The 17,703-nt window shown below is 48.9% G+C and overlaps 1 protein-coding gene across 4 annotated transcripts in view; it reads right to left on the minus strand.

Annotated features, from left to right (window-relative positions):
• Positions 1–5,113: 5,113 nt before the first annotated feature.
• Positions 5,114–17,703, minus strand: part of HSPA12A (heat shock protein family A (Hsp70) member 12A) — a 95,698-nt gene continuing 83,108 nt past the window's right edge. For all 4 annotated transcript variants that reach the window (XM_072129511.1, XM_072129510.1, XM_072129513.1 and 1 more), the window contains exons 5-12: positions 16,976–17,080; positions 16,392–16,508; positions 15,561–15,711; positions 9,143–9,229; positions 8,899–9,003; positions 8,418–8,676; positions 7,464–7,567; positions 5,114–7,219 (exon numbers count right to left, since the gene is read on the minus strand). In XM_072129511.1, coding sequence (XP_071985612.1) covers positions 6,585–7,219; positions 7,464–7,567; positions 8,418–8,676; positions 8,899–9,003; positions 9,143–9,229; positions 15,561–15,711; positions 16,392–16,508; positions 16,976–17,080 — 1,563 coding nt within the window. In that variant the 3' untranslated portion in view covers positions 5,114–6,584. The remainder of the gene's footprint in view (positions 7,220–7,463; positions 7,568–8,417; positions 8,677–8,898; positions 9,004–9,142; positions 9,230–15,560; positions 15,712–16,391; positions 16,509–16,975; positions 17,081–17,703) is intronic.

Here is a 17,703-nt window from a genome sequence, read left to right on the forward strand (position 1 = left end):
TATTATAGTAGTTATATTCTTGTACATAGGGGGCAGTATTATAGTAGTTATATTCTTGTACTTAGGGGCAGTATTATAGTAGTTATATTCTTGTACATAGGGGGCAGTATTATAGTAGTTATATTCCTGTACATAGGGGGCAGTATTATAGTAGTTATATTCTTGTACATATGGGGCAGTATTATAGTAGTTATATTCTTGTACATAGGGGACAGTATTATAGTAGTTATATTCTTGTACATAGAGGGCAGTATTATAGTAGTTATATTCTTGTACATAGAGGGCAGTATTATAGTAGTTATATTTTTGTACATAGGGGGCAGTATTATAGTAGTTATATTCTTGTACATAGGGGGCAATATTATAGTAGTTATATTCCTGTACATAGAGGGCAGTATTATAGTAGTTATATTCTTGTACATAGGGGACAGTATTATAGTAGTTATATTCTTGTACATAGAGGGCAGTATTATAGTAGTTATATTCTTGTACATAGGGGACAGTATTATAGTAGTTATATTCTTGTACATAGGGGACAGTATTATAGTAGTTATATTCTTGTACATAGGGGGCAGTATTATAGTAGTTATATTCCTGTACATAGAGGCAGTATTATAGTAGTTATATCCCTGTACATAGGGGTCAGTTTATAGTAGTTATATTCTTGTACATAGGGGGCAGTATTATAGTAGTTATATTCTTGTACATAGGGGGCAGTATTATAGTAGTTATATTCTTGTACATAGGGGGCAGTGTTATAGTAGTTATATTCTTGTACATAGGGGCAGTATTATAGTAGTTATATTCTTGTACATAGGGAGCAGTATTATAGTAGTTATATTCTTGTACATAGGGGGCAGTATTATAGTAGTTATATTCTTGTACATAGGGGGCAGTATTATAGTAGTTATATTCTTGTACATAGGGGGCAGTGTTATAGTAGTTATATTCTTGTACATAGGGGCAGTATTATAGTAGTTATATTCTTGTACATAGGTGGCAGTATTATACAAGCTATATTCTTGTACATAGGGGGCAGTGTTATAGTAGTTATATTCTTGTACATAGGGGCAGTATTATAGTAGTTATATTCTTGTACATAGGTGGCAGTATTATACAAGCTATATTCTTGTACATAGGGGCAGTATTATAGCAGTTATATTCCTGTACATAGGGGGCAGTATTATAGTAGTTATATTCTTGTACATAGGGGGGCAGTATTATAGTAGTTATATTCTTGTACATGGGGAGCAGTATTATAGTAGTTATATTCTTGTACATAGGGGGCAGTATTATAGTAGTTATATTCTTGTACATAGGGGGCAGTATTATAGTAGTTATATTCCTGTACATAGGGGGCAGTATTATAGTAGTTATATTCTTGTACATAGGGGGCAGTATTATAGTAGTTATATTCTTGTACATAGGGGACAGTATTATAGTAGTTATATTCTTGTACATAGGGGACAGTATTATAGTAGTTATATTCTTGTACATAGGGGGCAGTATTATAGTAGTTATATTCTTGTACATAGAGGGCAGTATTATAGTAGTTTATATTCTTGTACATAGGGGACAGTATTATAGTAGTTATATTCTTGTACATAGGGGACAGTATTATAGTAGTTATATTCTTGTACATAGGGGGCAGTATTATAGTAGTTATATTCTTGTACATAGGGGCAGTATTATTGTAGTTATATTCTTGTACATAGGGGGCAGTATTATAGTAGTTATATTCTTGTACTTAGGGGCAGTATTATAGTAGTTATATTCTTGTACATAGGGGGCAGTATTATAGTAGTTATATTCCTGTACATAGGGGGCAGTATTATAGTAGTTATATTCTTGTACATATGGGGCAGTATTATAGTAGTTATATTCCTGTACATAGAGGCAGTATTATAGTAGTTATATCCCTGTACATAGGGGTCAGTATTATAGTAGTTATATTCTTGTACATAGGGGGCAGTATTATAGTAGTTATATTCTTGTACATAGGGGGCAGTATTATAGTAGTTATATTCTTGTACATAGGGGGCAGTGTTATAGTAGTTATATTCTTGTACATAGGGGCAGTATTATAGTAGTTATATTCTTGTACATAGGGAGCAGTATTATAGTAGTTATATTCTTGTACATAGGGGGCAGTATTATAGTAGTTATATTCTTGTACATAGGGGGCAGTATTATAGTAGTTATATTCTTGTACATAGGGGGCAGTGTTATAGTAGTTATATTCTTGTACATAGGGGCAGTATTATAGTAGTTATATTCTTGTACATAGGTGGCAGTATTATACAAGCTATATTCTTGTACATAGGGGGCAGTGTTATAGTAGCTATATTCTTGTACATAGGGGCAGTATTATAGTAGTTATATTCTTGTACATAGGTGGCAGTATTATACAAGCTATATTCTTGTACATAGGGGGCAGTATTATAGCAGTTATATTCCTGTACATAGGGGGCAGTATTATAGTAGTTATATTCTTGTACATAGGGGGGCAGTATTATAGTAGTTATATTCTTGTACATGGGGAGCAGTATTATAGTAGTTATATTCTTGTACATAGGGGGCAGTATTATAGTAGTTATATTCTTGTACATAGGGGGCAGTATTATAGTAGTTATATTCCTGTACATAGGGGGCAGTATTATAGTAGTTATATTCTTGTACATAGGGGGCAGTATTATAGTAGTTATATTCCTGTACCTAGGGGCAGTATTATAGTAGTTATATCCCTGTACATAGGGGCAGTATTATAGTAGTTATATTCTTGTACATAGGGGGCAGTATTATAGTAGTTATATTCTTGTACATAGGGGGCGGTATTATGGTAGTTATATTCCTGTACATAGGAGGCAGTATTATAGTAGTTATATTCTTGTACATAGGGGGCAGTATTATAGTAGTTATATTCTTGTACATAGGGGGCAGTATTATAGTAGTTATATTCCTGTACATAGGGGACAGTATTATAGTAGTTATATTCTTGTACATAGAGGGCAGTAGTATAGTAGTTATATTCTTGTACATAGGGGACAGTATTATAGTAGTTATATTCCTGTACATAGGGGTCAGTATTATAGTAGTTATATTCTTGTACATAGGGGGAAGTATTATAGTAGTTATATTCTTGTACATAGGAGCAGTATTATAGTAGTTATATTCTTGTACATAGAGGGCAGTATTATAGTAGTTATATTCTTTTGTATTGTGAATTATAGTACTATAGTATAGTATAGCTCAGTGTAACATTTGATGGGTGACGGTATTAGTTTTGTGTTTCCGCTGTTACATATATGGTGGAGGGGGAGTATTGTGATGGGGGGGGGGGCATGGTGGCCACTGCTCTTATTTTCAGGACGCAGATTGTATGGAGTTTTGTGAGGATTCTCTGTGGTGGCAGAAAGTCAAGAGCGTTGCTGTTGGAGAGGGTTAAGTGCGGAGCAGGAGGCTCCTGATGGGGGTGGTAGTAGCTTTTGGTGAAGTACATGGCGCCTCCGCCCCTCAGTAATGGTGCGGTGTCTCATTGTGGGGACAATAGTTGCCTGTGCAGAGCAGTTACAGCGCAGAGCGAGTGTCCGTGACCCCCAGGTAATTAAAGCAGCGCAGACAATGGAGGAGCCCCCCAGCCCACACTCCATGGATTCCTCCCGAATCCCAGTATTTACACTAAAGTACCCACCTCGCTCCACGGTGACCCCATTAGCGCAGAGCACAAACCACGAAGGAGCCAGGAATCCACTCAATGGGAGGCATTATACACAGCAGCCTCGTATCTCCACACGACAAGGACGACTCCGCAGCAACACGAAACACAAGCATCAACTGATCACAGGAGAAGGGAATCATCACAAAGTATCTCACACAGGATATACAGGCAGGGGGCGGGGCTGTGACTACCTCTCACACAGGATATACAGGCAGGGGGCGGGGCTGTGACTACCTCACACACAGGATATACAGGCAGGGGGCGGGGTTGTGACTACCTCTCACACAGGATATACAGGCAGGGGGCGGGGCTGTGACTACCTCACACACAGGATATACAGGCAGGGGGAGGGGCTGTGACTACCTCTCACACAGGATATACAGGCAGGGGGCGGGGCTGTGACTACCTCTCACACAGGATATACAGGCAGGGGGCGGGGCTGTGACTACCTCTCACACAGGATATACAGGCGGGGCTGTGACTACCTCTCACACAGGATATACAGGCAGCGGGCGGGGCTGTGACTACCTCACACAGGATATACAGGCAGGGGGCGGGGCTGTGACTACCTCTCACACAGGATATACAGGCAGGGGGCGGGGCTGTGACTACCTCTCACACAGGATATACAGGCAGGGGGCGGGGCTGTGACTACCTCTCACACAGGATATACAGGCAGGGGGCGGGGCTGTGACTACCTCTCACACAGGATATACAGGCAGGGGGCGGGGCTGTGACTACCTCTCACACAGGATATACAGGCAACGGGCGGGGCTGTGACTACCTCTCACACAGGATATACAGGCAGGGGGCGGGGCTGTGACTACCTCTCACACAGGATATACAGGCAGGGGGCGGGGCTGTGACTACCTCTCACACAGGATATACAGGCAGGGGGCGGGGCTGTGACTACCTCTCACACAGGATATACAGGCAGGGGGCGGGGCTGTGACTACCTCTCACACAGGATATACAGGCAGGGGGCGGGGCTGTGACTACCTCTCACACAGGATATACAGGCAGGGGGCGGGGCTGTGACTATCTCTCAGACAGAATATACTGGCAGGGGGCGGGGCTGTGACCACCTCTCACACAGGATACACAGGCAGGGGGTGGAGCTGTGACCACCTCTCACACAGGATATACAGGCAGGGGGCGGGGCTGTGACTATCTCTCAGACAGAATATACAGGCAGGGGGCGGGGCTGTGACCACCTCTCACACAGGATATACAGGCAGGGGGTGGAGCTGTGACCACCTCTCACACAGGATATACAGGCAGGGGGCGGGCTGTGACCACCTCTCACACAGGATATACAGGCAGGGGGTGGAGCTGTGACCACCTCTCACACAGGATATACAGGCTGGTTCTGTACAGAGCACACAGACTCGGGTCTATTGTTCTGTGTCTTTATTACTAGCAGACGGGTTATTGGGGGTCAGTGTATGTGGACTCTCAGGCACCGTGTGGTTTGCAGGGTTCTGTTGGATCGGTTACATAACAGACAAAATCCCTTTATAGGAGACAATGATGGCAATTTGTTTTCAAGCCTGGGAGGAGCAAATGATAAACTACAGCAAAATCCAGAAAAAGCGGAAAACAACAATCTGTACATTATATATAAATATACACAAAGCATAGAGCGCCCCCCACAGGACACACAGGGAACAGCGCCGCTCAAGAAAATAAATCACATTCCTCTCACTTTGGTCAATTGTGGAAATCTCCAAAAGAAAAATTGTACAAATCCTTCACTGGTCCCGATGGGCTTCATGCTGTATACTCTAGTCACATCCAAAGCTCCGTACATTCATGTTTCTTATATATGATTTATTATACTCCAGTCACATCCAGAGCTCCGTACATTCATGTTTCTTATAAGGATTTTATTATACTCCAGTCACATCCAGAGCTCCGTACATTCATGTTTCTTATAAGGATTTTATTATACTCCAGTCACATCCAGAGCTGCGTTCACATTGTTCCTTATATAGGCTTCATAATACTCCAGTCACATCCAGAGCTGAATAGATCCTTGTAATCATACACACTTTATGATACTCCAGTCACATCTAGAGCTATATTCGTAGCTACTTTACATTCCTGAGATCCCATGATGCCTTGCACTTCTATCTGGGGGGGGGGGGTGTTAATTGATGGTAAAACACTACATCTCCCACAATGCAATTCAGCAGATCAAACACTATTCATGAGAAGTGAAGCGCCACTAACTAGAATTGTTGATGCAGCTCTGGATGTGACTGGAGTATACATCAGGATCTGAAGGATTTGCAGAGTGACTTCCTATAAAACACACAAAATCTCCAAAATAAAAAAAAACGTCTATTGCATTTAAGGCAAGAAGGAAGACGAGGAAGTCGATGCACAAATTTGTACATTTTGCACTTTTTGGTGTCCGTTCTGTAAGAATTTGTTCTCTTCAGTGGCCTGTGGGTGGGGGAGGGGCTTAAGAAGCGGAGTCCATATAAAGTGACCCTTTAAGAAGCAGTACAGGCCCCGGGTGGTGACAGGTGGGTGATAAATATGAGGAGGGGGGTTCAGGACATGCTGGTGGGCAGCAGATGCTCTCATGTGGCGCTCATGTCACCAGCTGCAGCCATCATCTTTCCCTGGTGTAGAGCGCCATCGTGTGGACAAGCTGGGATTGATGTCCTTGGGGATCTGGTATGAGGGGGTCTTTGCGGCCCCCCCATGGCAGGGTCAGAGGATAAGAAGCTGGGATACCCAATGGGCACATATCGTCACAATAGACCCCATCACAGCGGAGGCACAAGGAGGGAAGAACAGAGGCCCGATCCAGTGCTGGAGCAAAGTTGCAGGAAGGCGGAGGAGAAGAGGGAGGAGCCTAATTTAAAAAATCAATGCTGACTTTGACACTCTTGGAGGTGGTGACATCGATGGCCGTGGCTTTGACCTCCGTGTCCCCGAACTGCATGATGGTCTGGATCTCCCTGCGGCTCATGCTGGGTGACCCCTCCACCCCGGTCAGGTCAAGTCGCAGGGTGCCGCACTTGCGCACGCCAGGGTCGCTGATGAAGCTGACGTCTTCCTTCTCGGAGCTGTAGATGTTGATGATGATGAGCAGCTGCGAGGGTTTGGCGGGGGTGTAGCTGCGCTTCACCGTCTCCCCCAGCGCCACCGACTGGTCCACCAGGATAAACTTGTCAAAGACGTCGGTGCACCAGCGCGTTCCGTCCTTCACCAGGAGCTTCTCGGCAGGGTGCTTCCCCTCTACGTAGCGGTTCAGGACTCCCACTCCGTACGTCATAGGAGAGCGGCGCACTTTGATGACAGCAGGATCCAGGCCAAACAAGACGGCTCCTTTAAGGATGGTGAGGCCCACGTCGTGCGGGATGATAACGCGGCACTTGTCCCCAAAGGCTTTCTGGACGGCCTGCTGCAGCAGCGGGGACTCAGCAAAGCCCCCCACCAGGAAGAGGAACTTCACCCCACTCACCTCCGGCTTCTGGAAGAGGGTGGCTGCAGGCGGAAGAAAGAGGAGTATTACAACAAGGAGAGCGCCCCCCACTGCATGCACCACCCTGCAACCTTCATCACTCTCTCCACAATCTTATACATATTATATTCCCTGCTGCAGAAGGTCTTATACTCCAGTTACATCCAGAGCTGCATTCACACTCTACCAGACAGAAATGCGCCATCCCTTTAAGGCGGTGAGATCTTCTCACATATCAGGGCTCTCTATCCCCTCCTCTGGACTTACACAAGTGCTCGATGATTTGATCCACAGTCGGCTTGAATAGAGCGTTCATTGCATCAGGATTCATGCGGAGCATCCCCTGAGAAGACCACTTCACAAAGTCCACACTGCGAGAGACAAGACGTAGAGAATGTAGTACACAATGGGGCTCATCTACTTACCCGAGTTCACAGAAAGTGCATTGTCCGTGTATAAGGCCCTAAGATCATGCGCATGTCTGGTGCATGTAAGTGCATTGTGTTGCGACACAATTTAAAAGTTAAATCCTGCGCTCAGTCCGAATCAGTCGGATCGTCTGACGGCCCGGCCCCCGATTTCTGTTGCATGAAAGCAGCGCAGCCGTGCCAAAATCCAATCGTGTGCAACACAATCCCAGTGCAGACCCCTCTTAAATACCTGTCACAGTCATGCAAAACGTCGGATAGTCTAACTAAAGTGCGATCCACGACCCTTCGTAAATAAGCCCCAATGTATCACTCCAATCATCCCTGAACCCAGGAGCTAACAATCTAATTCTCTTATTCCCACACAATGGGAATGTTCACCTTTTTCGGGGCTAGAAAGGCTTGCACAGGTATTTAAGAAGTGTGCACGCTGGGATTGTGGCGTACGGGACCCTTTTGTGGTGCAGCTGCGCTGGCCTCCATGCGACACAAATTAGGGGGCGTGCCGTCGGATGGTCCGACTGATTCGGATTGAATGCGACTTTGAAAGTCTGTCGCGCGCCCTATGTTAAAGACGCACCGCTAAAAAGATGGTGAACTCTGTCGGACCTGAGCGGGGAAGCGACACATTCGTGATTTCAGGCGCACGATCTAAGTGACTCGCCGCACGCAGCATTATAGACGGGCAGAGCATTTTCTGTGAACTCCAGTGACCTGGTAAGTAAATGTGCCCCAGTGAATCACTCCCACCCTCCCTGACCCGAGGAGCTGACGCTCTAGTCTCTGGACTCACTTGCTCTTGCGCAGGGCGTGCTCCACGCTGTGCCCTCTGAACTTCTTGTAGTAGTCTATGAAGGAGAAGGGCAGGGTGATGTTGAGGGGGTTGGTCCGGTCGGGTGCCGCTGCTCTTTTCCGTGACTCGAAGGCGATCATGAGGTCCACCCAGGCGGCGGGCCGCTTCACCTTGAATTGGTCGATGAAGTCATCGCCGAAAATCTTACAAAGAAGCTTCTCAAACTCATAGTCGACCCCCAGGGAGCCGTATGGACCACCTGTAGGGAGCAGGAGAGTGTCAAGCACAGGACAGGCCGTGTCTATCACCCCCTGACCCAAGATTCGGCCTGGCTTAGATACACTGACAAACAGAGCGTATCCAACATTAGCACAGGACCCCGGGTAATGAGAACTTGTTACAATGTATCAGTCTGCAATCTCTTGACCAGACCATATAGAACTACAACAACCCCCCAGTGATGATCTGCTGGACTCAGTACCTGACGCCTTGTACAGCTCCTTTAAGTGACCCTCCGGCAGGCGGATCTGGTGGACGGTCAGGTCTACGGTGCCTCCACCACAGTCCACCACCACATAGCGATCCCCTGCAAAACCCACAACAAACATGATTGAAGAGGGCGGAATATTCTACAGCAGCCCGGGGATCTGAGCGATACAACGTGAAAGGGGGGGGGGTCTGCAGCCGTGATAGAAAAGGCGGAGTCATTGGTTAACCACGCCTACCTTGCTCCAGCTCTGCCCACAGTTCGCCAATGACATTTTCCACCAAAAAGATCCGACTCTGCCTATTCCGACGCCCGTGGTCTTTGGCTGAAAGAAGAGAGAGACATTTACAATTGGAAAATCATAAGCGATTTTCCCACTGAGCCAAGAGCAGAGCGGGGGACACTAGAAGTAATCAGGAATCTTTCAAGTTCTAAATGCGGGTGCACTATTAATTATGCATGTGAGATCTCTGTGCGCCAATTATCTGTGTATCAGGAATAGGGACTGGAGCACTAAACCACCGAGCCTCAGGGACTGGAGCACTAAACTACTGAGCCTCAGGGACTGGAGCACTAAACTACTGAGCCTCAGGGACTGGAGCACTAAACCACCGAGCCTCAGGGACTGGAGCACTAAACCACCGAGCCTCAGGGACTGGAGCACTAAACTACTGAGCCTCAGGGACTGGAGCACTGAAATACCGAGCCTCAGGGACTGGAGCACTAAACTACCGAGCCTCAGGGACTGGATCACTAAACCACTGAGCCTCAGGGACTGGAGCACTAAACCACTAAACCTCAGGGACTGGAGCACTAAACCACTGAGCCTCAGGGACTGGAGCACTAAACCACTGAGCCTCCGGGACTGGAGCACTAAACCACTGAGCCTCCGGGACTGGAGCACTAAACCACTGAGGCTCAGGGACTGGAGCACTAAACCACTGAGGCTCAGGGACTGGAGTACTAAAGCACTGAGGCTCAGGCACTGGAGCACTAAACTACTGAGCCACTGGGACTGGAGCACTAAACCACTGAGCCTCAGGGACTGGAGCACTAAAATACTAAACCTAAGGGACTGGAGCACTAAACTACCGAGCCTCAGGGACTGGAGCACTAAACTACCGAGCCTCAGGGACTGGAGCACTAAACCACCGAGCCTAAGGGACTGGAGCACTAAACCACCGAGCCTCAGGGACTGGAGCACTAAACTACTGAGCCTCAGGGACTGGAGCACTAAACCACTGAGCCTCAGGGACTGGAGTACTAAAGCACTGAGGCTCAGGCACTGGAGCACTAAACCACTGAGCCTCAGAGACTGGAGCACTAAACCACTGAGCCACTGGGACTGGAGTACTAAACCACTGAGCCTCAGGGACTGGAGTACTAAACCACTGAGCCTCAGGGACTGGAGTACTAAACCACTGAGCCTCAGGGACTGAAGCACTAAACCACTGAGGCTCAGGGACTGGAGCACTAAACCGCCGAACCTCAGGGACTGTAGCACTAAGCCACTGAGCCTCATGGACTGGAGTACTAAGCCACTGAACCTCATGGAGTAGAGCACTAAACTGCCTGAGCCTCAGGGACTGGAGCACTAAACCACCCAGCCTCAGGGACTAGAGCACTAAACCACTAAGCCTCATGGAGTGGAGAACTAAACCACCGAGCCTCATGGACTGTAGCACTAAACCATAAAGTCACAGTGACTGGAGCACTAAACCACTGACCGTCAGGGACTGGAGCACTAAACCACCGAGTCTCAGGGACTGGAGCACTAAACTACTAAACCTCAGGGACTGGTGCACTAAACTACTGAGCCTCAGGGACTGGAGCACTAAACTACCGAGCCTCAGGGACTGGAGCACTAAACCACTGAGCCTCAGGGACTGGAGCACTAAACCACTGAGCCTCAGGGACTGGAGCACTGAAATACCGAGCCTCAGGGACTGGAGCACTAAACTACCGAGCCTCAGGGACTGGAGCACTAAACCACTGAGCCTCAGGGACTGGAGCACTAAACTGCCTGAGCCTCCGGGACTGGAGCACTAAACCACTGAGCCTCAGGGACTGGAGCACTAAACCACTGAGCCTCCGGGACTGGAGCACTAAACCACTGAGGCTCAGGGACTGGAGCACTAAACCACTGAGCCTCAGGGACTGAAGCACTAAACCACTGAGGCTCAGGGACTGGAGCACTAAACCGCCGAACCTCAGGGACTGTAGCACTAAGCCACTGAGCCTCATGGACTGGAGTACTAAGCCACTGAACCTCATGGAGTAGAGCACTAAACTGCCTGAGCCTCAGGGACTGGAGCACTAAACCACCCAGCCTCAGGGACTGGAGCACTAAACCACTAAGCCTCATGGAGTGGAGAACTAAACCACCGAGCCTCATGGACTGTAGCACTAAACCATAAAGTCACAGTGACTGGAGCACTAAACCACTGAACGTCAGGGACTGGAGCACTAAACCACCGAGTCTCAGGGACTGGAGCACTAAACTACTAAACCTCAGGGACTGGTGCACTAAACTACTGAGCCTCAGGGACTGGAGCACTAAACTACCGAGCCTCAGGGACTGGAGCACTAAACCACTGAGCCTCAGGGACTGGAGCACTAAACCACTGAGCCTCAGGGACTGGAGCACTGAAATACCGAGCCTCAGGGACTGGAGCACTAAACTACCGAGCCTCAGGGACTGGAGCACTAAACCACTGAGCCTCAGGGACTGGAGCACTAAACTGCCTGAGCCTCCGGGACTGGAGCACTAAACCACTGAGCCTCAGGGACTGGAGCACTAAACCACTGAGCCTCCGGGACTGGAGCACTAAACCACTGAGGCTCAGGGACTGGAGCACTAAACCACTGAGGCTCAGGGACTGGAGTACTAAAGCACTGAGGCTCAGGCACTGGAGCACTAAACCACTGAGCCACTGGGACTGGAGCACTAAACCACTGAGCCTCAGGGACTGGAGCACTAAAATACTAAACCTAAGGGACTGGAGCACTAAACTACCGAGCCTCAGGGACTGGAGCACTAAACTACCGAGCCTCAGGGACTGGAGCACTAAACCACTAAGCCTCATGGAGTGGAGAACTAAACCACCGAGCCTCATGGACTGTAGCACTAAACCATAAAGTCACAGTGACTGGAGCACTAAACCACTGAACGTCAGGGACTGGAGCACTAAACCACTAAGCCTCATGGAGTGGAGAACTAAACCACCGAGCCTCATGGACTGTAGCACTAAACCATAAAGTCACAGTGACTGGAGCACTAAACCACTGAACGTCAGGGACTGGAGCACTAAACCACAGAGCCTCAGGGACTGGAGCACTAAACCACCGAGTCTCAGGGACTGGAGCACTAAACCACTGAGCCTCAGGAACTGGAGCACTAAACCACTGAGCCACTGGGACTGGAGCACTAAACCACTGAGCCTCAGGGACTGGAGCACTAAACCACTGAGCCTCAGGGACTGGAGCACTAAACCACAGAGCCTCAGGGACTGGAGCACTAAACCACCGAGTCTCAGGGACTGGAGCACTAAACCACCGAGTCTCAGGGACTGGAGCACTAAACTACTAAACCTCAGGGACTGGAGCACTAAACTACTGAGCCTCAGGGACTGGAGCACTAAACTACTGAGCCTCAGGGACTGGAGCACTAAACTACTGAGCCTCAGGGACTGGAGCACTAAACTACTGAGCCTCAGGGACTGGAGCACTAAACTACTGAGCCTCAGGGACTGGAGCACTAAACTACCGAGCCTCAGGGACTGGATGGAGCACTGAAATACCGAGCCTCAGGGACTGGATGGAGCACTGAAATACCGAGCCTGAGGGACTGGAGCACTGAAATACCGAGCCTGAGGGACTGGAGCACTGAAATACCGAGCCTGAGGGACTGGAGCACTGAAATACCGAGCCTCAGGGACCGGAGCACTAAACTACCGAGCCTCAGGGACTGGAGCACTAAACCACTGAGCCTCAGGGACTGGAGCACTAAACCACTGAGCCTCCGGGACTGGAGCACTAGACCACTGAGGCTCAGGGACTGGAGCACTAAACCACTGAGCCTCAGGGACTGGAGTACTAAAGCACTGAGGCTCAGGCACTGGAGCACTAAACCACTGAGCCACTGGGACTGGAGCACTAAACCACTGAGCCTCAGGGACTGGAGCACTAAAATACTAAACCTAAGGGACTGGAGCACTAAACTACAGAGCCTCAGGGACTGGAGCACTAAACTACCGAGCCTCAGGGACTGGAGCACTAAACTACCGAGCCTCAGGGACTGGAGCACTAAACCACCGAGCCTCAGGGACTGGAGCACTAAACCACTGAGGCTCAGGGACTGGAGCACTAAACTACTGAGCCTCAGGGACTGGAGCACTAAACCACTGAGCCTCAGGGACTGGAGTACTAAAGCGCTGAGGCTCAGGCACTGGAGCACTAAACCACTGAGCCACTGGGACTGGAGCACTAAACCACTGAGCCTCAGGGACTGGAGCACTAAAATACTAAACCTAAGGGACTGGAGCACTAAACTACCGAGCCTCAGGGACTGGAGCACTAAACTACCGAGCCTCAGGGACTGGAGCACTAAACCACTAAGCCTCATGGAGTGGAGAACTAAACCACCGAGCCTCATGGACTGTAGCACTAAACCATAAAGTCACAGTGACTGGAGCACTAAACCACTGAACGTCAGGGACTGGAGCACTAAACCACTAAGCCTCATGGAGTGGAGAACTAAACCACCGAGCCTCATGGACTGTAGCACTAAACCATAAAGTCACAGTGACTGGAGCACTAAACCACTGAACGTCAGGGACTGGAGCACTAAACCACAGAGCCTCAGGGACTGGAGCACTAAACCACCGAGTCTCAGGGACTGGAGCACTAAACCACTGAGCCTCAGGAACTGGAGCACTAAACCACTGAGCCACTGGGACTGGAGCACTAAACCACTGAGGCTCAGGGACTGGAGCACTAAACCACTGAGCCTCAGGGACTGGAGCACTAAACCACTGAGCCTCAGGGACTGGAGCACTAAACCACAGAGCCTCAGGGACTGGAGCACTAAACCACCGAGTCTCAGGGACTGGAGCACTAAACCACCGAGTCTCAGGGACTGGAGCACTAAACTACTAAACCTCAGGGACTGGAGCACTAAACTACTGAGCCTCAGGGACTGGAGCACTAAACTACTGAGCCTCATGGACTGGAGCACTAAACTACTGAGCCTCAGGGACTGGAGCACTAAACTACTGAGCCTCAGGGACTGGAGCACTAAACTACTGAGCCTCAGGGACTGGAGCACTAAACTACCGAGCCTCAGGGACTGGATGGAGCACTGAAATACCGAGCCTGAGGGACTGGAGCACTGAAATACCGAGCCTGAGGGACTGGAGCACTGAAATACCGAGCCTGAGGGACTGGAGCACTGAAATACCGAGCCTCAGGGACCGGAGCACTAAACTACCGAGCCTCAGGGACTGGAGCACTAAACCACTGAGCCTCAGGGACTGGAGCACTAAACCACTGAGCCTCCGGGACTGGAGCACTAGACCACTGAGGCTCAGGGACTGGAGCACTAAACCACTGAGCCTCAGGGACTGGAGTACTAAAGCACTGAGGCTCAGGCACTGGAGCACTAAACCACTGAGCCACTGGGACTGGAGCACTAAACCACTGAGCCTCAGGGACTGGAGCACTAAAATACTAAACCTAAGGGACTGGAGCACTAAACTACAGAGCCTCAGGGACTGGAGCACTAAACTACCGAGCCTCAGGGACTGGAGCACTAAACTACCGAGCCTCAGGGACTGGAGCACTAAACCACCGAGCCTCAGGGACTGGAGCACTAAACCACTGAGGCTCAGGGACTGGAGCACTAAACTACTGAGCCTCAGGGACTGGAGCACTAAACCACTGAGCCTCAGGGACTGGAGTACTAAAGCGCTGAGGCTCAGGCACTGGAGCACTAAACCACTGAGCCACTGGGACTGGAGCACTAAACCACTGAGCCTCAGGGACTGGAGCACTAAACCACTGAGGCTCAGGGACTGGAGCACTAAACCACTGAGCGTCAGGGACTGGAGTACTAAACCACTGAGTCTCAGGGACTTGAGTACTAAACCACTGAGTCTCAGGGACTTGAGTACTAAACCACTGAGCCTCAGGGACTGGAGTACTAAACCACTGAGCCTCAGGGACTGAAGCACTAAACCACTGAGGCTCAGGGACTGGAGCACTAAACCGCCGAACCTCAGGGACTGGAGCACTAAGCCAGTGAGCCTCATGGACTGGAGTACTAAGCCACTGAACCTCATGGAGTAGAGCACTAAACTGCCTGAGCCTCAGGGACTGGAGCACTAAACTGCCTGAGCCTCAGGGACTGGAGCACTAAACCACTGAGCCTCATTGACTACAGCACTAAACCACCCAGCCTCAGGGACTAGAGCACTAAACCACTAAGCCTCATGGAGTGGAGAACTAAACCACCGAGCCTCATGGACTGTAGCACTAAACCACTGAACGTCAGGGACTGGAGCACTAAACCACAGAGCCACTGGGACTGGAGTACTAAAGCACTGAGCCACTGGTACACTCTTATTCCGGTAACACCACATATGGCGCGTGTAGCTGACCTGGATCAGTGGGGCTGATCCCATTGATGGCAGCTTTGCTGCTCAGGTCAATCATCTGGTGAAGTCGCAGTTTCCGGCAGTATATTGATGCCCCCTCCGGTTCTAGAGCAATGATCAGCTGCTCGGGGTTCTCAGGAGACACCATCCCGGCCTGCAAGACAGAGGAAATAACGATTGTTATGGTGGGTTACTCAATCAGGCGCGGGGCGGTGTGTTAATTGATCTGGCACAGGGTGGTGTGATACTAGATGAATGATGCTGAGCCATGTGATGGTGGAGGGTGACCATGAGATGGTGGATGGTGACCATGAGATGGTGGAGGGTGACCATGTGATGGTGGAGGGTGACCATGAGATGGTGGAGGGTGACCATGTGATGGTGGAGGGTGACCATGAGATGGTGGAGGGTGACCATGTGATGGTGGAGGGTGACCATGTGATGGTGATTATGTGATGGTGGAGGGTGACCATGTGATGGTGGAGGGTGACCATGTTATGGTGGAGGGTGACCATGAGATGGTGGAGGGTGACCATGTGATGGTGGAGGGTGACCATGTGATGGTGGAGGGTGACCATGTGATGGTGGAGGGTGACCATGTGATGGTGGAGGGTGACCATGTGATGGTGGAGGGTGACCATGTGATAGTGACCATGTGATGGTGGAGGGTGACCATGTGATGGTGGAGGGTGACCATGTGATGGTGGAGGGTGACCATGTGATGGTGATTATGTGATGGTGAAGGGTGTCCCTTTGATAGGGCAGTGAAGGGCATTGGGCAGGGAATATTGGGATGAGCTTTGACCCTTGTGGGTGCACGTTTGGTTTCCTCACCTTGTAGGCCGCCTGCCTCATGAACTGCTTGGCCGGCTGCTTCCATATGGCAGGTACGGTGATGACCCACCTGACCTCGCTGTTGTCCATCTCTGCTTCAGACTGGTCATTCAGCTCCTAAAACACAAAAGAACATGGAACTGTATTAAACATACTCCAGTCACATCCAGAGCTGTATCCATAAGTAAACAGTTACTTCATGTCCTATACTCCAGTCACATTCAGAGCTGTATTCATAACTATATAGTTACCTCATGTCTTATACTCCAGTCACATCCAGAGCTGTGTTCATAACTACATTATCTCATGTCCTATACTCCAGTCACATCCAGAGCTGTTTTCATAACTATATAGTTATCTCATGTCTATATTCCAGTCACATCCAGAGCTTTATTCATAACTATATAGTTACCTCATGTCCTATACTCCAGTCACATCCAGAGCTGTATTCATCACTACATTGTTATCTCATGTCCTATACTCCAGTCACATCCAGAGCTGTATGCATAACGATATTTTTACATCAAGTCCAATACTCCAGTCACATCCAGAGTTTCAGTCCCCAGTATAGTGTCAGCTCTCACCTTCAGTGCCTGCTCCTTGAAATATTGCAGGGCGTAGGCAAAGATCTCCAGTGCCTTCACCTTCTTCCCATTGGCCGCTATCAGATCCGTCTCCATTGTCAGGTCCTGTAGAGACAAGATAGTTTTCTATGATGTGCTGTATGTTACGTGTATGATGTATGTTACATGTGATGTGCATGATGTATGTTACATGTGATGTGCATGATGTATGTTACGTGTATGATGTATGTTACATGTGATGTGCATGATGTATGTTACATGTGATGTGCATGCTGTATGTTACGTGTATGATGTATGTTACATGTATGATATGTTGCAATGATGAGTTATATATACGGATTCCTATACATAATCTAAACTACCCATTTTCCTTATCTCCAACCTCCTCATGAGGACCACCTGTCACCCTATGGGACAACTACTCATCGTAACGTACCTCCTGTTACCATATGGGGTCTCCCTTCACTAGTGAGGAAAACCACTCAGCACAGAGCAGCAACACTGCTCACCACAGAGGAGACAACCACTAACTTCAGGAGGCCATCCCTCATCAGAGAAGACCACCACCAACTACAGGAGGCCATCATTCACCCACTATTACCATTTGGGGGCTGCATCCACTTGTGAGGAACACCATTCACCACCCAAGATCACCACTCACCACAACCACTCACCACTGGAGACCACCACTAATTACAAGAAACCAGAACTCATAACAGGAGGTCCAA

This window comes from Engystomops pustulosus, chromosome 11 (genome assembly GCF_040894005.1).
Source record: "Engystomops pustulosus chromosome 11, aEngPut4.maternal, whole genome shotgun sequence".
Lineage (NCBI taxonomy): Eukaryota > Metazoa > Chordata > Amphibia > Anura > Leptodactylidae > Engystomops > Engystomops pustulosus.